General features: G+C 33.3%; 1 protein-coding gene across 1 annotated transcript in view; it reads left to right on the forward strand.

Moving 5' to 3' along the window:
• The window catches only part of LOC145268192 (uncharacterized), a gene marked incomplete at its 3' end in the record, with an annotated part of 92,412 nt that extends 71,029 nt beyond the window's left edge, over nt 1-21,383 (forward strand). Inside the window, 2 exon segments of the mRNA XM_080123430.1 lie at nt 15,035-15,298; nt 21,290-21,383. Of these exon segments, the coding sequence (XP_079979556.1) occupies nt 15,035-15,298; nt 21,290-21,383 (358 nt within the window).
• Between the last annotated feature and the right edge of the window lie 912 nt (nt 21,384-22,295).

Genomic DNA, 22,295 nt, shown 5'->3' on the forward strand with positions numbered 1-22,295 from the left:
AATTACAAGAAAAAATATAATGCAGCTTTCTAGGTTTTGTCTATTGCAAGTGATTCCATTTGACAATCTGACTTATCTCTCTTGTTTTACTTTACGTTTGCTATTTTAAATTAGAAAATGGTGGATCGCGTGTAAGTCTGGAAATATATGAGAATAATGGAAATAGTATTCTGACGAGATAGAAATATCGTTCTCTCTCTCTCTCTCTCTCTATATATATATATGTGTGTGTGTTTGTGTCTATCTTTTTAAATTTGGCATGCATGTGTAAAATTTGTTGGTGAATGCCATGAAACCATTAAAAAGATAACTCAGCATTTGAGTACCTCACTTATTTCAACAAACTGAACCCCTAATTAAATTTGTTTGATTTATAATTGCTTTCACCTAATTTTCTAAAAGGAAGTTTTTATCATCCACACACACGAAGAACAGTAATAAAAAAGAGTTACTGACACTTTTAGAAGCTTCATCAATAATCATACAGTACTTTATATTGCCATAAAGATTTTAAAAGCAAGGGAAAATATGAAATCAGTCTCTGATTAAATTGTTGAACATCTCAGCCCACATATTTCTTCATAAAAATCTCTATATATAAAGACGTACCTTAAGAAATATAAGGCCTTGTATTTCAATTGAACTGATTGATGTAAGAAACATCTTTGAGCATGAAATAGCATCTAACCTGGTTAGGCAGAAGAGGCTTCTGGATTTTGCAAAATATACTAAGCGCAAGAATCTAGTTTGAGAGGCCATAGATGGATACCCAATTTTAATCCAGGTAAATAATCAAAAAAAATGTTTTGGTAGGTGAGTATGAGAATCGAACCCGTACCCTTGAGTTGAAAATTAATGTGTGAAAAAAAAAAAAGTGCGATGTTACCATTGGGCCACCGCGACATACAGCGTAGACGTGTTTGAATTTATTTATGTAACTATAACTATAAAAACAGGCGTGCTTAATAAAAGTTAACTTTGCTGCTTCCATTTGACCTAATTAAGAAGGTCAAATAAAGGTCACGCAGCGTCAGCGTCTGAGTTTGTTTATCGAAATTTGACTGTCTAATATACAAGATTGATCAAAGCTGATTGCTTCTGGACGTTTTTCCCGGCGCAATGCCGCGAATACGTCCATTTGAGTTTAGTTTCACTTTATTTATACTAAAAAGCCCAATCAACACGCGAGAAGCCAAAATGGCAATAATTTTCTAAAAATCGACATAAATAAATCTATATGCTACGCGCTTTCCTAATTCCTAGATATTATATAGGACCTATATACACAGTTTTAAGCGATAGTAACGACTCCGGGAGCGTGTGCGAGAAAAGCCTTTTGAAGACATACACGAAATGGTCACACACATTTTGCCTTTTATATAGACTAGCGGGGGGGGGGGGGGGGGCGGCGTTATATAAGCTTTGCCCGGGTGTTTGTAGGTGTGTGTATGGATGGGGGGGATAAGTAATAACCCTGAAACAATGTTAAAAAAATCGAAAAAACCAAAACAAAAAAATAAAAAAAAAACAGTGAAAAAAAAAAAAACGCTGTGTGTATGGGGGGGGAGTAAACTAAAGAATAAGCAAAGTAAAATAAAGAAATGTTGCCCGCGTGTCTAAAGATGTAAAAGAAAAAAAAAAATAGTTTTGGTCGTGAGGCTAGATTGAACCCGGGAGCCTTGACGCGGAGGTGAAACTAACTCCAACCACTTAACTGTCTAGGCCAAGAGTAAGAGGAATTGATTATAGTGTTAAAATAAGGCTTATAAAGCGAGTGAAAGAGGTTTGGTTGACAGATAGCCACTAAATGAGGTCATCGTGGGAGCATTACGAGATGACGTAGCAGTATTTTATTTTTTTTTGTTTTACTTCACATTAGCGTTTATTAAATTACGTATTTCGTTTCCTGTCTAGACATCTCTCTCTATCTGTCTCTCTCTCTCTCTGTTTGCGTTTGTGTGTATCTCTCTCTTTCTCTCTCTCTCTCTCTCACTTCGTCTTCCTTACTCTAAAGACTTACTAAAAAAGAAAATGGCGTCTGGCTGTTTTTTTTTTTTGTAAAAACTTCGATCGTTAATATTTTTTCTAAGCATATTTTTTTTTTTACTTCACATTTTTGGCTTGTTATTTTTCGTTTAACTATCGTATCTAACTATTTTTAATGTGCTAATAACTTTGGTAACGTTGTTATAGCGTAGAAGTTCATAGTTTAGCTTGTGTGAGGGTTAAATTTTTTTTTACCGATAACGTTTTTTAAATTCAGACTGCCATTAGAGCTTGCTGACGTCAAGATCACGTGACATGACTCAGCGGGTTTTAAATACAAGTTGACCCAAAATAAACGGCCCCGTGTATAGTTTATGTAGAAGAGTTGGCGCCCGTATTTTTTTGGGCAGTTATAAATCGATTTGTAATGTTTAACATTAAAATGTCACTTTTTGCCCCCCCCCCTTGCAGAAAATCGATCAGTTGACGCACTTCTGATAGTTCTTTTGGGCTAATTTTTCGATATTTGTCGTCCGGAGGGTGGGGCTTTAATATGATACCAAGTTTGTGAATTTTTGTTCCGTCGGTCAAAAGTTTTTAGCAGACACACAAACATACATACATACATTTTCGCTTTTATAGCGAGCGAGGGGTACCCGGCGTTGCCCGTGTGTTTGGAGGTGTGTGTGGAAACTCCGGGGGGTGGGGGGTTAAAAAAAAAGTAAGTATGAGGATCGAACCCGAACCCTTGAGGCAAAGTTGTAAATTAAAGGTGTGAAAAAAAAAAGTGCGACGTTAACCATTGCCCCACCGCGACATGCTAACGGAAACATGTTTGAATTTATTTAATTACTTGGATTTAGCAGGTGCCCGTTTTAATGAGTTAATGAGGTCAAGTTTGACTGCGGGATTTCATTTACTGCTGAACGCTTTTTTCCCCCCAAGATGTTATAGGAAAAAGACTAACCCACATGCGGCGAGCGACAAATGTTGAATATTTATCTTCCCAAAATCAAGTAAATTAAATAGACAGGCGAGCTTCGTTGTTAACTGTGAGATATTATGATTTATATGTGATATAAAAAGTTTTAAAAAGTTGTGAACCGAGCGACCGCTTCTCTGAAAAAAAGCCTTTTGTTGACATACAGAAAAGGCGACCACTCTTATATACATTTTCGCTTTTATATATATAGACTATCGGGAGGGTACCCGGCGATGCCCGGGTGTTTTGAGGTAAATCAAAATTCCGGAGGGTGGGGGTGGGGGGTAAAATAATAAAAATAAATGTTTTGGTAGGTGAGTATGAGAATCGAACCCGAACCCTTGAGGCAAAGTTGGAAATTAAAGTGTGAAAAAAAAAAAACATGCGACGGAGACATACAACGGAGACACGTCTGAATTTATTTATTTAACTATTAAAAACAGGTGTCCGCAATAAAAGTTAGCTCTGCTGCTTCGAATTGACTTAATTAAGAAGGTCAAATAGAAGTCATGCAGCGTTTGGGTTTGTTTACCCAAATTTGACTGTTTTTCCCACAACAGATGTTGTGGAGGGGGAAACCAGTACCAAATTGTCCAGATTGAATAACAACTGTCTGATATACAAGATTGATCAAAGCTGATTGCTTCTAGATGTTTCCCGGCGTGATGCCGAGAAGGCTGTTAACTTTGAATTAGTTTCGCTTTTTATACAAAAAAACGAATCAACACATGAGAAGCCAAAATAGCAATAATTTTGTAAAAGTCGACGCAAATAAATCTATATGCTATACGCGTTCCCAAATCGTAGATATTATTATATAGTTCTAAGCGATAGTAACGACCCCAGGAGCGTGTGCGAAAGAAGCCTTTGCGAAACATACATGAAATCGTCACACACATTTTGCCTTTTATATATATATATATATATATATATATATATACTAGCGGGGGTACCCGACGTTGCCCAGGTGTTTGGAGGTGTGTGTCGTGTTAAATAAAAAAGAAACATGGCGGGGGGGGGGGGGGGAGTTGGTAGGATCGAACCCAAAGCCCTGAGGCGAAGTTTAAAAATAAAATCGGCCAGCCAAAATGAGTTACTGAAAGATGTTTGAATTTATTTAAGTAAGAACCAAATTGATAGGTGCGCGCACGAAAGTCGTCGAGCGTTACAACGATGACGACATCAATGACCAGATTTGTTTGTTATAAGCGAAGTAAAAAAAAAAAACAATGTTAAAACTTAAGCGGGAGGGGTGGGTCAGGGGGTAATCAAAACATCGAAAAAAAAACTAACGCAAGGCAAACGAACGATGAAAACCGAAAAATGAACACGTGAAAAATGGCTTAAATAAGCCTGTTTCGATATTAAAATTAAAAAAAATTGGTGGGTACCCGGGTGTTTTTGGGTGTGTGGTCGGGGGTGGATAAGCGAAGTAAAAAAAAAAAAAACAGAAAAACGAACGTCACATGAAAAATGGCTTAAACAACACTGCTTCAATATTTAAATTAAAAAAATCGAAAAAAAAAAAAAAAAAAAAACATCTCACGCCACGATTCGAACCCAAAATGTTTAGATAATGAACCAATGTGCTAATCAACTGAGCTAACGCGACGTACATGAAATTTAGTCAGTTCTCCAACTATTTAAAGTAAATCAAGTCATGACGTCATCTGACGCAAGTGTTGAACCGGTCGTTGTCACGAGGTGACGGTTTTTGTTGACACCCCCCCTCAAAATTTGTCGATTTCAGGGCGAAAAAATGAACGTTTTTAGCCTATTTTTTGATATTTTTTCGAGCGAAGGATGGAGCTTCAACATGATACCGAGTTTGTGAATTTTTGTTCTGTCTGTCGAAAGTTTTTAGCGGACACATAAACACACATACATACATACAAAGATACATACACACATTTTCGCTTTTATATATATATAGACTAGCGGGTGTTTGTAGGTGTGTGTTGGTGGGGGGGTAGATTAAAACAGCCCTGTTAAAAAAAAAAAACGTTGGCCACTTTTTTGGAGGTGTAAAAGAAAAAAAATAGTTTTAGTAGAAAGGTAGGCTTGAACCCCCGAACCTTTGACGCAGAGGTGGAAAGGAAATGGAAAAAAAAAAAAAAAATCCCTGGGACCTAACGATCTCGACCACGGGAACAGATGAATTGATAAGTGTGTTAAGTTGACATTTGTAAACCGAAATTAGCAGGTGCGGCAACGTCAAGTTGCGTGATGTTTGACCTAGTTTTGTGCTGGAAGCCAGTTTCTGTTTTCCCCGCTACGCGGTGATCAAAAACTATCTCGAAAATAACTTGTAAAAGTCGGGTAAATTAAAAGGAACAATGTTAAATGTAAAAATCGAAAAAAAACAAGAGAAAACAGAAAAACGAATGTTAAAACTAAAAACCAAAAAAAAGAAAACACGGGAAAAATGGCTTGAATATTAAAATTTAAAAAATTGGTGAGTACCCGGGTGTTTTTGGGTGTGTGTGATCGGTTGGGGTGTGGGTGTTAATGAAAACCTAAGAATAAGCGAAGTAAAAAAAAAAAAACAACAGAAAAACGAACGTTACGTGAAAAATAGCTTAAATAACACTGCTTCAATATTTAAATTTAAAAATCGAAAAAAAAAAGAAATCTCACGCCACGATTCGAACCCAAAACGTTTAGATAACGAATCAATGCGTTAATCAACTGAGCTAACGTGACAAACATGAAATTTAGTCAGTTCTTCAACTATTTAAAGTAAATCAAGTCATGACGTCATCTGACGCATGCGTAAAACCGGTCGTCATCACGAGATGACGGTTTTTGTTGACCCCCCCTCCCTGTTGAAAATTGTCAATATTTTTTTTTTTTTCGATATTTTTCGGGTGAAGGAGGGGGCTTCAATATGATACCGAGTTTGCGAATTTTTTTCGTGTCTGTCGAAAGTTTTTAGCAGACACACATACATACATACATACAAACATACATACATACATACATACACACATTTTCGCTTTTATATATATACTAGCGAGGGGTACCCGGCGTTGCCCGGGTGTTTTTCGGGGTATGTGAAAAAAAACAGGTGCCCGTGAAAAAAAAACGAAGCCTTCACGACGCGCAGTTGGAAAATAGTAAAGTGTTAAAAAAACAAACAGGTGCGCGTTTTTGATTGACGTGACGGCGATAGGTATTCAGCAGTAAGCATTTTGTGCGGGACAGTTTTGAATGAGGTGAATAAATCGGTTTGTTTGTTTTTAAAAACCCGCTCCCTGTTTATTAGGAGGAGCGAAATGAAAGCAACAGTCTGATATGACGAAGTCGACATTGACCAAACGTTACTTAGCTCTCTAGAGACCACTGGCTCTGGGCCTATGATTCGAGTTGAGTTGAGTTTTGCTTTTTTTTATACCAAAAACCGAATGTAACGCGTGCCGATGCGGGAAATGTGGAATAATTAACGTTTGAAAGTCAATAAAATTAAATAGAGGCGAGCTCCGTGGGTAACTCTGAGATATTACAATTTATAGATGATATAAAAAGTTTTAAGAAGTTGTGACATCGAGGAAAAGCGTACATACATACATACATACATTTTCGCTTATATATATATATATATATATATATATATATATATATATATAGACTAGCGGGGGTACCCGGCGTTGCCCGAGTGTTTGGAGGTGTGTGTGCTGTTAAATAAAAGAGAAACCGGGGAGGCGGGGGGTAAAAGTTGATAGGATCGAACCCGAAGGCCTGAGGCGAAGTTGGAAAATAAAATGTGAAAAAAACATGTACCGTTCGGCCAGCCAGAATGAGTTACTGAAAGATGTTTGAATTTATTAAGTAAGAACCAAATTGACAGGTACCCACACGGAAGTCGGCGGGTACCTGTTGGCGTTACGACGACGACGTAAGCAATACCTATTCAGCAAATGAGGTCAACAACCAGGTTTGTTTGTTATAAGTGAAGTAAAAAAAGAAAACACAAAAACGAACGTGAAAACTTAAGCGGGGGGTAATCAAAACATCGAAAAAAAAAACACAAAAAAAACTAATGTAAGACAAACGAACGGTGTTAAATCGAAAAAAGAAAACAGAAAAACGAACGTTAAAAAAAAAAAATGTGAATAATGGCTTAAATAAGCCTGTTTCGATATTAAAATTTAAAAAATCGGTGGGTACCTGGGTGTTTTGGGGTGTCGCTAAGAATAAGTGAAGTAAAAAAAAACAAAAAGAAAAACGAACATTATGTGAAAAATGGTTTCAATAACACTGCTTCAATATTTAAATTTAAAAAATAAAAAGAAAAGACATCTCACACCACAATTCGAACCCAAAACGTTTAGATAACAAACCAATGCGCTAATCAACTGAGCTAATGCGACGTACATGAAATTTAGTCAGTTCGTCAACTATTTAAGGTAAATCAGGTCACGACGTCATCTGACGCATGCGTAGAACCGGTCGTCGTCACGAGGTGATGGTTTTTGTTGACCCTCCCCCTGTCGAAAATTGTCGATTTCAGGGTGAAAAAAATGAACGTTTTTGACCAATTTTTCGATATTTTTTGTGCGACGGATGGAGCTTCAATATGATACGCGTTTTCCTTGTGTCTGTTGAAAGTTTTTAGCAGACACACATACAAACATACATGCATACACACATTTTCGCTTTTATATATATATAGACTAACGGGGGGGTACCCGGCGTTTGCCGAGTGTTTGTAGGTGTGTGTGGTTGTTAATGAAAACCTAAGAATAAGCGAAGTAAAAAAGAAAACAGGAGAACGAACGTCAAAACTGAAAAATAAAGCGGGGTGTATCTGGGCGGTGGTGGTGGGGGGGTAATCAAAACATCAAAAAAAAAACACAAAAGAAACTAACGTAAGGCAAACGAACGATGTTAAATGTAAAAATCGAAAAAACAAAAACAAAACAGAAAAACGAATTTAAAACTAAAAACCAAAAAAAAGAAAACATGAAAAATGGCTTAAATAAGCCTGTTTTGATATTAAAATTTAAAAAATCGGTGGGTTCCTTGGTGTTTTTAGGTGTATGTAGTCGGTCGGGGGTGTTAATGAAAACCTAAGAATAAGCGAAGTAAAAAAAACAAAAAAACAGAAAAACGAACGTTACGTGAAAAATGGCTTAAATAACACTGGTTCAATATTTAAATTTAAAAAATCGAAAAAAAAAAAAAAAGACATCTCACACCACTATTCGAACCCAAAACGTTTAGATAACGAATCAATGCGTTAATCAACTGAGCTAACGTGACAAACATGAAATTTAGTCAGTTCTTCAACTATTTAAAGTAAATCAAGTCATGACGTCATCTGACGCATGCGTAAAACCGGTCCTCATCACGAGATGACGGTTTTTTTTTTACCCCCCCCCCCTCCCTGTTGAAAATTGTCAATATTTTTTTTTTTTCGATATTTTTCGGGTGAAGGAGGGGGCTTCAATATGATACCGAGTTTGCGAATTTTTTTCGTGTCTGTCGAAAGTTTTTAGCAGACACACATACATACAAACATACATACATACATACATACACACACACATTTTCGCTTTTATATATATACTAGCGAGGGGTACCCGGCGTTGCCCGGTGTTTTTCGGAGTATGTGAAAAAAAACAGGTGCCCGTGAAAAAAAAACGAAGCCCTCACGACACGCAGTTGGAAAATAGTAAAGTGTTAAAAAAACAAACAGGTGCGTGTTTTTGATTGACGTGACGGCGATAGGTATTCAGCAGTAAGCATTTTGTGCGGGACAGTTTTGAATGAGGTGAATAAATCGGTTTGTTTGTTTTTAAAAACCCGCTCCCTGTTTATTAGGAGGAGCGAAATGAAAGCAACAGTCTGATATGACGAAGTCGACATTGACCAAACGTTACTTAGCTCTCTAGAGACCACTGGCTCTGGGCCTATGATTCGAGTTGAGTTGAGTTTTGCTTTTTTTTATACCAAAAACCGAATGTAACGCGTGCCGATGCGGGAAATGTGGAATAATTAACGTTTGAAAGTCAATAAAATTAAATAGAGAGGCGAGCTCCGTGGTAACTCTGAGATATTACAATTTATAGATGATATAAAAAGTTTTAAGAAGTTGTGAACCGAGCAAGCGCTTCTCTGAAAGAAGCCTTTTGTGGACATCGAGGAAAAGCGTACATACATACATACATACATTTTCGCTTATATATATATATATATATATATATATATATATATATATAGATAGACTAGCGGGGGTACCCAGCGTTGCCCGAGTGTTTGGAGGTGTGTGTGCTGTTAAATAAAAAAGAAACCGGGGAGGCGGGGGGTGGGTGGTGTAAAAGTTGGTAGGATCGAACCCGAAGGCCTGAGGCGAAGTTGGAAAATAAAATGTGAAAAAAACATGTACCGTTCGGCCAGCCAGAATGAGTTACTGAAAGATGTTTGAATTTATTAAGTAAGAACCAAATTGACAGGTACCCACATTGAAGTCGGCGGGTACCTGTTGGCGTTACGACGACGACGTAAGCAATACCTATTCAGCAAATGAGGTCAACAACCAGGTTTGTTTGTTATAAGCGAAGTAAAAAAAGAAAACACAAAAACGAACGTGAAAACTTAAGCGGGGGGATAATCAAAACATCGAAAAAAAACACAAAAAAAACTAACGTAAGACAAATGAACGGTGTTAAATGTAAAAATCGAAAAAAGAAAACAGAAAAACGAACGTTAAAAAAAAAAAATGTGAAAAATGGCTTAAATAAGCCTGTTTCGATATTAAAATTTAAAAAATCGGTGGGTACCCGGGTGTTTTTAGGTGTGTGTAGTCGGTCGGGGGTGTTAATGAAAACCTAAGAATAAGCGAAGTAAAAAAAACAAAAAAACAGAAAAACGAACGTTACGTGAAAAATGGCTTAAATAACACTGGTTCAATATTTAAATTTAAAAAATCGAAAAAAAAAAAGAAGATATCTCACACCACTATTCGAACCCAAAACGTTTAGATAACGAATCAATGCGTTAATCAACTGAGCTAACGTGACGTACATGAAATTTAGTCAGTTCTTCAACTATTTAAAGTAAATCAAGTCATAACATCATCTGATGCATGCATAGAACCAATCTCGTCATGAGAGGATGGTTTTTATTGAACCTCCTCCCCTCCCCTGTAGAAAATTGTTGATTTCAGGGTGAAAAAATGAACGTTTTTGACCAATTTTTCGAGCGAAGGATGGGGCTTCAATATGATACCAAGTTTGTGAATTTTTGTTCTGTCTGTCGAAAGTTTTTAGCAGACACACAAACACACATACATACACACATTTTCGCTTTTATGTATATAGACTAGCGGGGTGTACCCGGTATTGCTCAGGTGTTTGGAGGTAAATCAAAACTCATTGGGGGGATAAAATAAAAAAAAAGTTTTGTTAGGTGAGTATGAGGATTGAACCCGAACCCTTGAGGCAAAGTTGGAAATTAAAGTGAAAAAAAAAAAAACATACGACCTTAACCATTGGGCCATCGCGACATTAACGGAAACACGTTTGAATTTATTTAATTACTTAGAATTTGCAGGTGCACGTTTTAATGTCTTAATGAGGTCAACTTTGACTGTAGGGTTTTTATTTTTATTTTCCCAACATGTTGGGGGGGGGGACCAGCTCCCCTTGTCCAATTTGAATAGCAATTGTCTTCTGATATAAGGAAAATATTTCCACATTGATTGCTTTCAGACATTTCCGGTGATGATGACCGGAAAAATACCGCCAGAATTAGTGTCGCTTTTATTATAGGAAAAAGCCTAATCCACATGCGGCGAGCGACAAATGTTGAATATTTATCTTCCCGAAGTGGAGCCAATTAAATAGACAGGCGAGATCCGTTGTTAACTTGGAGATATTATGATTTATATGTGATATAAAATTTAGAAAGTTGTGAGCCGACCGAGCGCTTCTCTGAAAAAAGCCTTTCTTGGACATACACAAAAAGCGAACATACATACACACATTTTTGCTTTTATATATATAGACTAGCAGGGAGTACCCAGCGGTGCCCGGGTGTTTCAATGTGTGTGTGTGCTCGGGCGAGGGTGGGGGGTGTTAATCAAAACATAAGAATAAGTGAAGTAAATATTTTTTAAAAAATAAATGTTAAAACTTTAAAAAATCGAAAAAACACACAAAAACAACTAACATAAGGCAAACGAACGATGTTAAATGTAAAAATGAAACAAAAAAGAAAACACGAATGTGATGGAAAAAGAACCCCAGAAAAATGATCGTTAAAACTTTAAAAAATCTGAAAAATAAAAACCAAAAAAAACACTGGCTTAAATAACCCTGTTTTAATATTAAAATTTTAAAAATCGAAAATAAAAGAATAAAAAAGGCACCTCACACCACGATTCGAACCCAGAACCTTTAGATAATGACCCCGCGCTCTAAGCAACTGAGTTAAGACGACGTCGACGAAATTTGATTGTTTTTTTTTAAAATTTAAACTAAATCATGTTCCGACGTCATTTGCGCATGCGTAGAAGCGAACTTGTCATGAGAGGATGGTTTTTGTTGACCCCTCCCTGTAGAAAACTGATGATTTTAGGGTGAAGGAATTAATGTTTTTGGCCAATTTTTCGATATTTGTCGGGTGAAGATTGGAACTTTAAAATGATACATCTTGTGAAAATCCGTGATCCATGTCAAAAGTTTTTTGCGAGACATACAAACACACATACATACATACAAATATACACACATTTTCACTTTTATATATATAGAAAGATGTTAACAGACCATTCAAATCCATCGTTAAATTTTTCACATAATCTAGACACTGTTGAAATTTTTCTTTGGTTTCAACTGAGTCACTACAAGCAATTAACAGTTAATTCTATTAAATATCTGAAATATTTTAGAACCTTTATAAAAAATAGATCTTCATATTGTAAAATAAAAATTAAGCAAAGATTATCTCTGTTAAGAATTATTTTAAAAAGGTTTAAACGTTTAAATATCTTTTATTGGTATTTTCAAGATAATAAAGTAACTAATAAAAATGATTTGCCATTCATCAGCATCAGAAAATTTAGTTTTTAACATGATGACATGGACATTTTAGGTGCGTGTGTTTGTGTTAGAAGCGATATGAACACAAAGAAAAAATAATCTTTCTTAGCAGAGCTTTATCATTATTTTTTTTTTGTGATAATCATGCTTTTCATATTCAACAAGAATAAAATTAATCAGTGGGAGGGAAGTATTTAAAGTGATTTAAATTTTTTATTTTATTTTTTTTTTCATTGACTAACTAAAATAAATATTCTTGGCAAGTATTAAAGTGTAATTTAATGACTATCCTCTGTCAAAGTAGAAATCCTTAACATATACAATTTTAATTTTTGTCCCATACAGTGTCCCTTTTTGAAGTGCTGGATATTTCCCACAGGAAAAAATATCACTATGTCTATTTTGCCTTAATAAGGAGGAAAATAGGGACCTATGTTGTGGAACTTGTGATAGAGAGCAGTAGAGAGAGTGAACTTTTAAAAGAAAGATGTTACAGCTCTTTTTAACTCTTCTGTTCTGTTGTTCTTGCTTCTTGGTATTCACTAGTGAAAAGGAGGGAAGTATTCTTTTTAACCTTGCCTGGCTAATATTTTATTTTTTAGAGAGATGGGGAGGAGGGTTAAAAAGACAAGTTTGTTTCATGTATTTTCCCATCAATATTTTGTAGTTGCTCTCGCTGACTTAATCGGCTACCACATGATACAGATTGAGTTCAAACTACAATCGGAACATAATTATTTTAACTCTGAATTTGTTCTAAAATAAATTTAGACATTTAAGATTACAATATTAAACTGATTTTTTAGTTTCACTTATAGTTTTTACGGTAATCCATCCATATAAATAAAACAGTTCATGTATGTGTGTATGTAAATATCTAACAGTTAAACTCTTGAATTACTGGTCATAACATTGAAATTCTCAGGAAATAATATTCATGCACCAAGGATGGTTTATAGCAAGTAATATCTTTGTTTACATGTATATCGCATACAGACATTGGCAAATTTACATGCAAAATGTTTATTCCCACCAGCCGACATTTTTTATTTGTATGCATATGCGCCTATTTGCTTCATTCCTTCAAGTTGTTTAGAAAACAACATTAGGCTGGAATGCTAGATGTTTTTATTTCAATTCAACTGATGACACCAACTGACTTTTTTTTCATGTCTTTGTATTATTAAAAAAAATGAAATATAATGTAAATTTTACTCGCAGTTTGGGATTTGTAAATACTAAGAAAAACCTAGATACATATATATGTATACATATCTTTTTTTATTATTCAGTTATTGATTAGACAAACAAATATTACTTTCAAATCAAAAATTCTTATGTTTCTGAATGTGTGCATTTTTCTTTATCTTTATAAAAATAAGCATTCCAGATTAATTCAAATAAATGAAGACATACCTATATATCTTTATTATTATTATTCTTTAACCGATTAGATTAACAATTATTAATTTCAAATAAATATTCTGTGTTTTTTCATTATATGCACCGTGTTACATTTCAAATGGGATTTCAACGTTAAAACTCATACACTGCACAAGTACCAAAAATTCTAACATTCCGAATGCATGCTTTTCTTTTTTTTTTTTTTTCAGACTTTACAGTTATAAAAACATACTTATATATATATATATATATATATATATATATATATATATATATATTCATTTATTGATTAGATAAACAAATATTAATAAGCAAAAATTGCAAATTTTTCCAATTTTATTACTTTTAATTTTTCTGATAGAGCTTTCTTACACAGGACATTATGACAACACAAAATACAGGTTTATTTGTCCGATAAAAATTTCCTTACAAATTTTTCATATGCATGTTCGTGGTTCTGGTTTGTTGTTTTTAGAAAATTTTCCTGAAACATTTACTGCATTCAAATAATTTTAAGACAATTATAACACAAAATAGACGAAAAATTCTATTTTCATAGAAAATAGAATTTTTTGTAACTAATAAATTATAAATAATCATTAGATTTTGAGTAAAATTCCTTTTTTCACATTTTGCAGTTTTCATAGCAAAGTTTAAAATTCATTGTAATGAATGAATGAAATCCATCACGTCTAAAGACAAATATAGTTCATACTTTTAAGGAAATCTTGAATTACAGCAGTCAAATTCTCAGTTCTGTTGCCCATTATTTTTAAAATGACACTTCACTTACAGTAGAATAGTTACTTTCCATGAATATGATTTTCCTAACAAAAAAAAACAAAAAAAAGCATGTAATCACCATTCTTAATTTTTATATTATCTATTTTATTATAATGTACGAGGACGAAATATTCGAATACATCATATACAACCTTGCAACGCCGAGTACTTCTGCTAGTCTATATATAATTTATGGAAATTAATACTCTGGCCAATGCCAGCTAACCCTGCTGGTGAATAATAATGAGATCATAATTTTCTGTGCAGATGTTGATTCACATTTACAATTTGCTTTTCTTTTAAAATCAATAATTTAAAGATTTCTGTGCATCACTAAAACAAATCTCATTAAATACAATCGATGCCATGTAGTCAGCAAAAGTTTAAAAAAATAAATACAGATCCTTGTTTGAGCTGTTATCGAACAAGGGCACTGTCGGGTTAGAATGGTTTAAATGTAAAATGTATTCAGCAGTTTACTTAAGTACACATTGTGTATAACATCTCTGTTGACACAAATCTGAGGTGACATGATTCAAGCTAATTCACAGTGGTAACATTAACATTAAACAATATATATTAAATGCAGATTTAGATTAGAGTTGTATTAGTTTTCTTCGTACTATTGTTCAACACATTCCAGTATATAAAACGCACACTAAACATGATAATGATTTTCTTAATGGTTCACTTTTTTTAAAGAATATTTTTAAAAGCAATTTGAAATTGAAACTCAAAACTTTGTTGTTAAACTCTAATTATGCAGTGTTTTTTTTTTTTTTTTTTTACTGTTGCCCTAATTTGTTAAAATTTGTTTATTTTTTCTCTTTGTTAGTTTCAAAAAGATTCTGGTTCAACTGATAAAGCAGCTGTGAATAAAGAATCTCCAATTAAAAGTGACAAGAAATCGAACATTAATGCACAGTCAGGTGGTCAATTAACACCTGGCAAAAGTGATGTCAACCCTGCATTAGCCTCCTTATTTGAAACCCAGCATCCATGGCGTCAAGAAGGAGGATTTGAAGCCCACTACGGTGGGGCTCATGGAGGAGGCTTTCTTGGCATTCGAGGAGTTATGCCAAGAATGCCTTCCTTTAAGGTCAGTTACATTTCAATCTCTTATCAAAACAGTTTGTGAAATGTGCATTATTATGTATTTTTTCCTGCTATAAAATCTATAAAAATTTATGCTACATTTCATAACCTCAAAAGTTTATAGTTTCACTATTGTAAGTATAATATATTCAAATATATTGAATAATATTGAACCATTAAGGCTTTTGACAGTCCAGAGAAAAATGATATTGATTCATTGTAATCTCTTCTGTGTACATTCCTACCTCTCTTCCCTCGACTGCAACTGAAGCATGCTTGTCAAATTTATTGAAATGAACAGTTGGTAGTAGCAAAGGTAGTTTTCTTTTTAATAGTTGTGAATACATTGAAAAACTTGAAAAAAAAAATTTAGAGTGGAGATCAGTTTTACACATGAATTACTCTAAAATGATTCCTAATTTCTGGGTTATTCCAGCATTTTAGAGATTTTAGAGCAGTTAACAAAATTTATGTTTTTGCTATGAGAAATAAACTGCATTTTTTCTTGGGGGGGGGGGGGGTGTAGTCTACCTTTTTAGACTATTGTTTTTAAATAGGTTTCTGTATGGGGATTGGCTTGCCACTTGCATTTAGGGTTAGTGAAACGGTTATGGAAGGATTGAGTGGAGTATTGCCACTTGATTTTAGGATTAAGGTAGGGAAATAGCTCTAAAGCTTATGGTAGGTTAAGTAATTTTTTTTCTTTTACTAACTTTTAACATAATTTTTTTTTTTTTTCATTGAGCAAGCATCAATTATTTCAATTATTTTTTAATCTGTTGTGTAATGCAGTAGTTTTATTCCACTCATAAAATAAATGTAATTGTGAAACTTGTGTATTTTCTTTAAACTGTTTCTGAAAGTAAAACTTACTTCCTACAATGCCATTTGTTTTATGAGTTGGATAGGATTACTACAACCTACATCAACATAAAAAATTAGGAAATAGCTGGTGCTCGCCCAATGAGAAAAAAGGGTTTCTACCACTTTATAATCACCAACTTCTTCACTAACTTACAAGAACTTCCCTCTGAAGATAAGTATATTTATTACTTTGAAATTTCTATATATAAGGACATTTATCTCTTTTACTGACATTCTAAAATAAACAAGTTTGCTTTTATATATATTAAGTTACATATAACTTTATTGTGTCATCAGATTAATAAGGACAAAAATGGGGAAAAAATAGGAAAAAAACCTCTAGGTCATGGCATTTCGTAGCAAAATACTTCAAATTGGAAGAGGAGAAAAACAGCATTATAATAAGGACATACAGAGGAAAAACGGACTTAAAACCATTTAGATTCGAAATGAAAAAAAAATTAGTAGGGAATAAAATGAGGAGTAATATTATTTTTCCATGTGCAGACCTCATTTCTTGACTTTTCTCTTTCACAGTTTTCTTAAGTGCTCACCCTCTATTCCATTTTACTGTGATTTCTTTTTCCCTTTTTTGTTTCTTGTATATTTCTTTATTATATATATATATATATATATATATATATATATGTTTTTATTTCTGCTTTAAAATGTTTGCTTTGTACTTTGCTTGCATTCCTGGTTTCTGAATGACAGGTTTTTGGAAAAATCTTTTAGAAGCATATTGTACTATTCTATGATTAAAATTTTATGACAACTGTTTAAAAAGAACCTATATTTTCAAACCAATTAAAAAAAGGCCCAAATTAGCATGCATTTATATACATAGTCCTAGCAAGCCAGCTTTAGTTCTGCTGCTTTAGGGTGAATTTTGCTTTGGATTTTTTTTTTTTTTTTTTTTTTTTTTGCTTGCTTGTCTCCCCTGTGGCCTTGTCAAGCCACTAATATATCTATATAATAAAATGGAAATAATTATTCCATTTCCCCTTTCAACATTATAGGATTATAAGTAAATACTTCCTATGCATAACTATACACTCACCATTTACATTTACTAATAAAGTGTGCCCACAATATATACATTTTGCCTCTGTTTAATAATTCTTTTTTCCCTAGTTGACATACTCTTTCAATCTTGAATGCATAATCTCACTGAGCAACTGCTTTCACTCTGATGCAGTTCATTACCCTTCCATAACTCGAAATCATCACTTCCTTGTATAAATAGGTTAAATTTTCCACGTGTAGTTAGTTTATTGAATTTCTACATATTCATTTTTATTACATAATAAATCAGCTTCCAGATTCATTTAACAACTCCTCCCTTATTTTTAATGGTTTAGTGGAATAACAGTTTAAGCCACAATGCATATTAAGATTGCATACACTTTTAAGAATAGCAGATTGTAAAAAAAAAAATGAACACCTTGATTATCAAAATGGCCAACTTTGTATACAAATACCATGAAAGCAAACTGTGTTTTTACATATTGTCATATTAAATTGGCTTCCTTTACTTCAATTTCAAAATACAATTAGAAAAACTACAAAAAATCATTACCCATATGTGTACACTAGACATAGAAGTTCTAACATTTACATATAGACCTGTTACATATTTGATTTGTACAATTCTAAACAAAATCCACCTATTAAACAGTGATTTGTATGACAGTCCAAATGAATCAAAATATCTACCAGATCTCTTCACTTCCTTAAATACAATAATTTTTAGGTGACTACAGACAACCTTATAAATTAGCTACTTTTCAATCATACTTGATGGAGGACATCTATAATAACATTGAACATACAAATAAAATACAATGTTATTATGTTACGAGACTAAAATAGGAAATAAGAAACATACAGAATCTGGCACATGCTAGAAATGTAACAATGGGGGTGGCGCTGTTGCCTGGTCATTAAAAAGAAATCAAGTGCTATCAACCAGAAGTGAAACAGAAAGCAAAAAAAATACAACTTTTCTTCAATGAAAATAGCAGCGAGTACTTGTGCGAGTGCAAAAGAAAAAAAAAAAAGAATTAGCCAGAGTAGCTAGACTCGAACCTGTAATGCAAAAGAGGAAAAGAAGGTGAAAAAAGCTATTGTGCTAGCTGTCACGGCCATGACAATTTATGATGTCACGATGGGTCGAAAAAATGTTTTTGAAACATACATTGAGATTGCTAAGCATATGATTTGCAAAAATGCCAACACAAAAAGTGACCCCTTTTTGCAAAAAAACAGTTCACCAGCACAGATTAGTCTTTTTGGCCAATTTTAAAATTTCTTTCGTTTGAGAGATTGATCTTTCTAATGATACTGATTTTATTATGGTCCGATGCGTCTGTCAAAACACACACACACAACCTAACACACATTTTCCCCTTTCTATAATTGATAGACTAGTAGGAGTGCCGTGAGCAAAGGTGTAATATATTTCTATTAAAACTGCTTCCTTTCTATCCCCCCCCTTCTTTTCCTCAACCTATTCCTCTCAAGATAAACAAACATGCAGACAACTCTTCTTTATATAGATTCATGAGGGAATGAGTTGGTATAAGGAAATTTACTTCATGATAAAAAAATCAGTTACTTCCCTTTAGTAAATTAAGTGGTTGAAAAGTGAGGCTTTCTTGATGAAATCTGTGTCGGTTGACCTCCAAAGAATTTTTTTTATTATTATTCATTCGGGATAACTCTGAACAAGAATATACTAACTTCATAGGATTTTGGTTAGTAGTTTTTTGTTTTGTTTTACATATACACACAAACTGCTGTTTATATTATAGACTAGCGGGGGGGGGGGGTACTCGCCGTTGCCCGGATGGTGAGAGGTGATATACTAAGGTTATTGATCCCCCCCAATGTTTCAATCAAAATAGCAAGTACTGGTGTAAGCGAAAAAATAAGAATTAAAAAAAAAAATTATCCACAGTAGCTAGGCTTGAACCTGTCGCTCAGAAGATGAAAAAGAAGCTGAAAAAAGCAATCGCCAACGTTATGAAGTCACAGGCTTTCGAAATAATGTCTTTTAAGCATATGTTAAGATTGCTAGGTGTGATTGACTGATGTAAAAACTGACCCATCCTTGCTAAAAAATGGTCCATTTGATGGTCAAAGAATTAATGCTTTTGGCCAATTTTTGAATATTTGTTGTCCGAGAAATCAATCTTTCTAATGATATCAATTTTGACAGTGTTCATTGAGTGTCAAAAGTTTTTGCCAGATATATCCACACGCACACACACACAAACACACACACTCACAAACACGCATTTTGCCTTTCATATAATAGATGAGTGTTTATTTTTAAAAAAAAAATGTTAAATTGGCTTCTTAAACTTGCATTTTCAATTTAAATTTAAACATTTTTATCACAGAAAAAAAACATTTTTTTTATCACTTTTTCATTTTGCCCCTTTTATTTCGTAAATTGTTAGGTAAAAATACAAATTATGACAAAAACTTTCCCTCCTCATTTTAAGAATGGCTTTCTATTTCAGTATGGTATATAATGAATGAAGAAAGGCCTTTTCTATTTGAAACAAAACAAAAAATAATTTCTTTTGACCACTAACTGGCCATGAAGTGGGTGCTCCTTTTATGTTAAATTTATATAAACAAGTAATCCTCCACTGTAAAATCTTAAATATTTATTATTTTTTAATTCCTTCTTTGAAAATATTTGATTTATAGCTGTTGAAATGTAAAAAAAAAAAGTATATTTTGGTGGGGAGGGAGGGGTAATATAGTCGAAGTTTACCTTTTTTATTTTAGGATTTTCAAGTTAAATTAATTTTTAATGATATCTTCTATTTAGTAAATTGTTAGGTGAAAGTATAGAATAGTTATGTCCCCCACTCTCCCTATCTTAAGAATTAAAAAAAAAAAAAAAAATCTCATTATTTTAACATGGTCTGTATTCTGGTTAAGTACCTTTGTTTGTCCAATATAATTTGGATTTAGTTGTTTCTACTTACTTGCCGCATCACAAGAGCGAATTTTGACACAAGCTTGGTTCTTAGTGGGGAAACATCAATTCCCCCAAAAAAGGGAGAATTCTGAGTTGGACCAAAAATAAAAAAACATTGCTTTACTTTATAAAGATTTCTACATCATCCACCTAGGACACAATAGACTAAGTGTTGCATACTACTCTTTGTTGCTAGAAAAAAGGTTAAAGAAGAACCTATTGATAAAATGGTGTCCTGGAACTTCGGACGGGGAGTATATATTACATATACTAGAAGCCAAATGTTCCTAATAAATATCACCTTTTTATGAGTACAAGCTCCTTTGTGGAAAACAAAAATACATTGGTTTCAGCATTTTCCAATATTGTTTTAACATTTCATATTTCCATTGCGTGTATGGATGGGAGGATTTGGAAAATTATTTTTTGTATATGATGCATCCCCCCCCTCTAAATTTAATGAGATCTGAACAAAATATGTTACACTCGCTCGAAATTTTAATGCTGTATATACAGAAATAATATTTATTTTATGTTTATCATGAATTTGTAAATAATCAGTGGAGATTAATTTGATATTATTAAAAAAAAAAACATTTAAAAATATAAATAATCTGTTGAATTAAGAAAAATGATTATAGAAATTGATTTTTAAAAGGTTTAGATAATTTACATTCAATTCTTCTGAAATGTTCAATTTTTAATTTTGAGAACAGATTTCCTGTTTTCTAATCATTAGACTTCCATTATTCATAATTTCTGCTTTTTCTGCATTCATTTATAAACAATGGCCATAAACAACAGCTTCATAAAACGTGCATAAAATGATATCGCTGATTCTATGGCAATCATTGAAAGTCCCCACTTATCATTTAATACAAAAAAATACAATTTCATTAATTTACAAGACCCAAATAAGACCCATGGCAATACAGCTCATAAATTATACTTTTTAGGCATGTACATGTAAAACAAATTAATTTTTAGCATATATTCATGAAAAAAGAATACTCAATATTTTTTGATTAGCGTTTTTTATTTATCCTGTGCAACGCCGGGTACAGGACCAGGTAGTAATAAGTAAATGTCATAATTTTCACTATTATAATTTATTTAAATTTATTTTTTATCCAGAAAAAAGTATTCCGGCCTCCATCTCCGCCACCTCCTGATGATGAGGATAGTAAAGCAGCAGAATCCTTTGCATCGAATGCAGAAGATGAATCTGGTAAGTCCACTTGCTTAGAACAATAATAAAAGATGATATATTTTAAAAGATGAATACAGCCACCATCCAAACACACATATTGCAATCAAACAAGTCAGTATTTTCTCCCTAACCAATATTAAAAAAAAAAATTCTATTTACAAATGTAATTTCACTACAAAATTAAATTCCACAAAAATGCATTTTCAGTTGTAAACAAGTTATCCAGTTTATTTTTATATTAATAGTTGAAAAAGAAATCAAATTAATTTGTGTCAGCCCTGTCCTTCTTCCAACAAGTTTTTATAAAACAGCATTATCATAATATAATTATTTGTATTTAGTTCAGTTAGCAAAAATATCAGTTTTATTCGGAAAATACTATTTTACTTTCTTTTATGTTCTCTCTCTCTTTCTCTGATTGTAGTTTTACATGAAATATCACTATAAACAATACAGGAAACACTTTGCTTTCTTTATTTTTATTATTTGGGAGTCATCACTTATCAAGGCCCGATAGCCATTCAAGGATAAGGGTTAATGAATGTAAGATGGTAGTGTAGTAATTGTCAATGGTGTAGATTTCGTAGAATTTCATTATTTATGCAGATGGCTTACCAAAAACTTGTTTACATTGGATTTGTTGTATTCAACTGGGAAGCAAGTCAGTGAAACAGTTTTCTACAGACAGGTAGTTCTAGGAAAGAAGCTTTGTTCATGAAATCTGTATTAGATTTAGACACAGATAGAGAGTGGGGGAAATTGTTGATAGTGGTTGTAACTAGTTGAATGTTTTTTTGTGAAAGTTTGGCAAAGGGGCACCATAGATTTGAGTTCAATCGAGCACTTGCCATGAAAATGATAGAGCAGAGATATGCTCACAATGTCTCTTCTATGGAGAAAGAGTATGCAGGGAAGAGAAAAGGGCATCAC

This window comes from Euprymna scolopes, chromosome 43, assembly GCF_053919585.1.
Source record: "Euprymna scolopes isolate OS-2025 chromosome 43, ASM5391958v1, whole genome shotgun sequence".
Lineage (NCBI taxonomy): Eukaryota > Metazoa > Mollusca > Cephalopoda > Sepiida > Sepiolidae > Euprymna > Euprymna scolopes.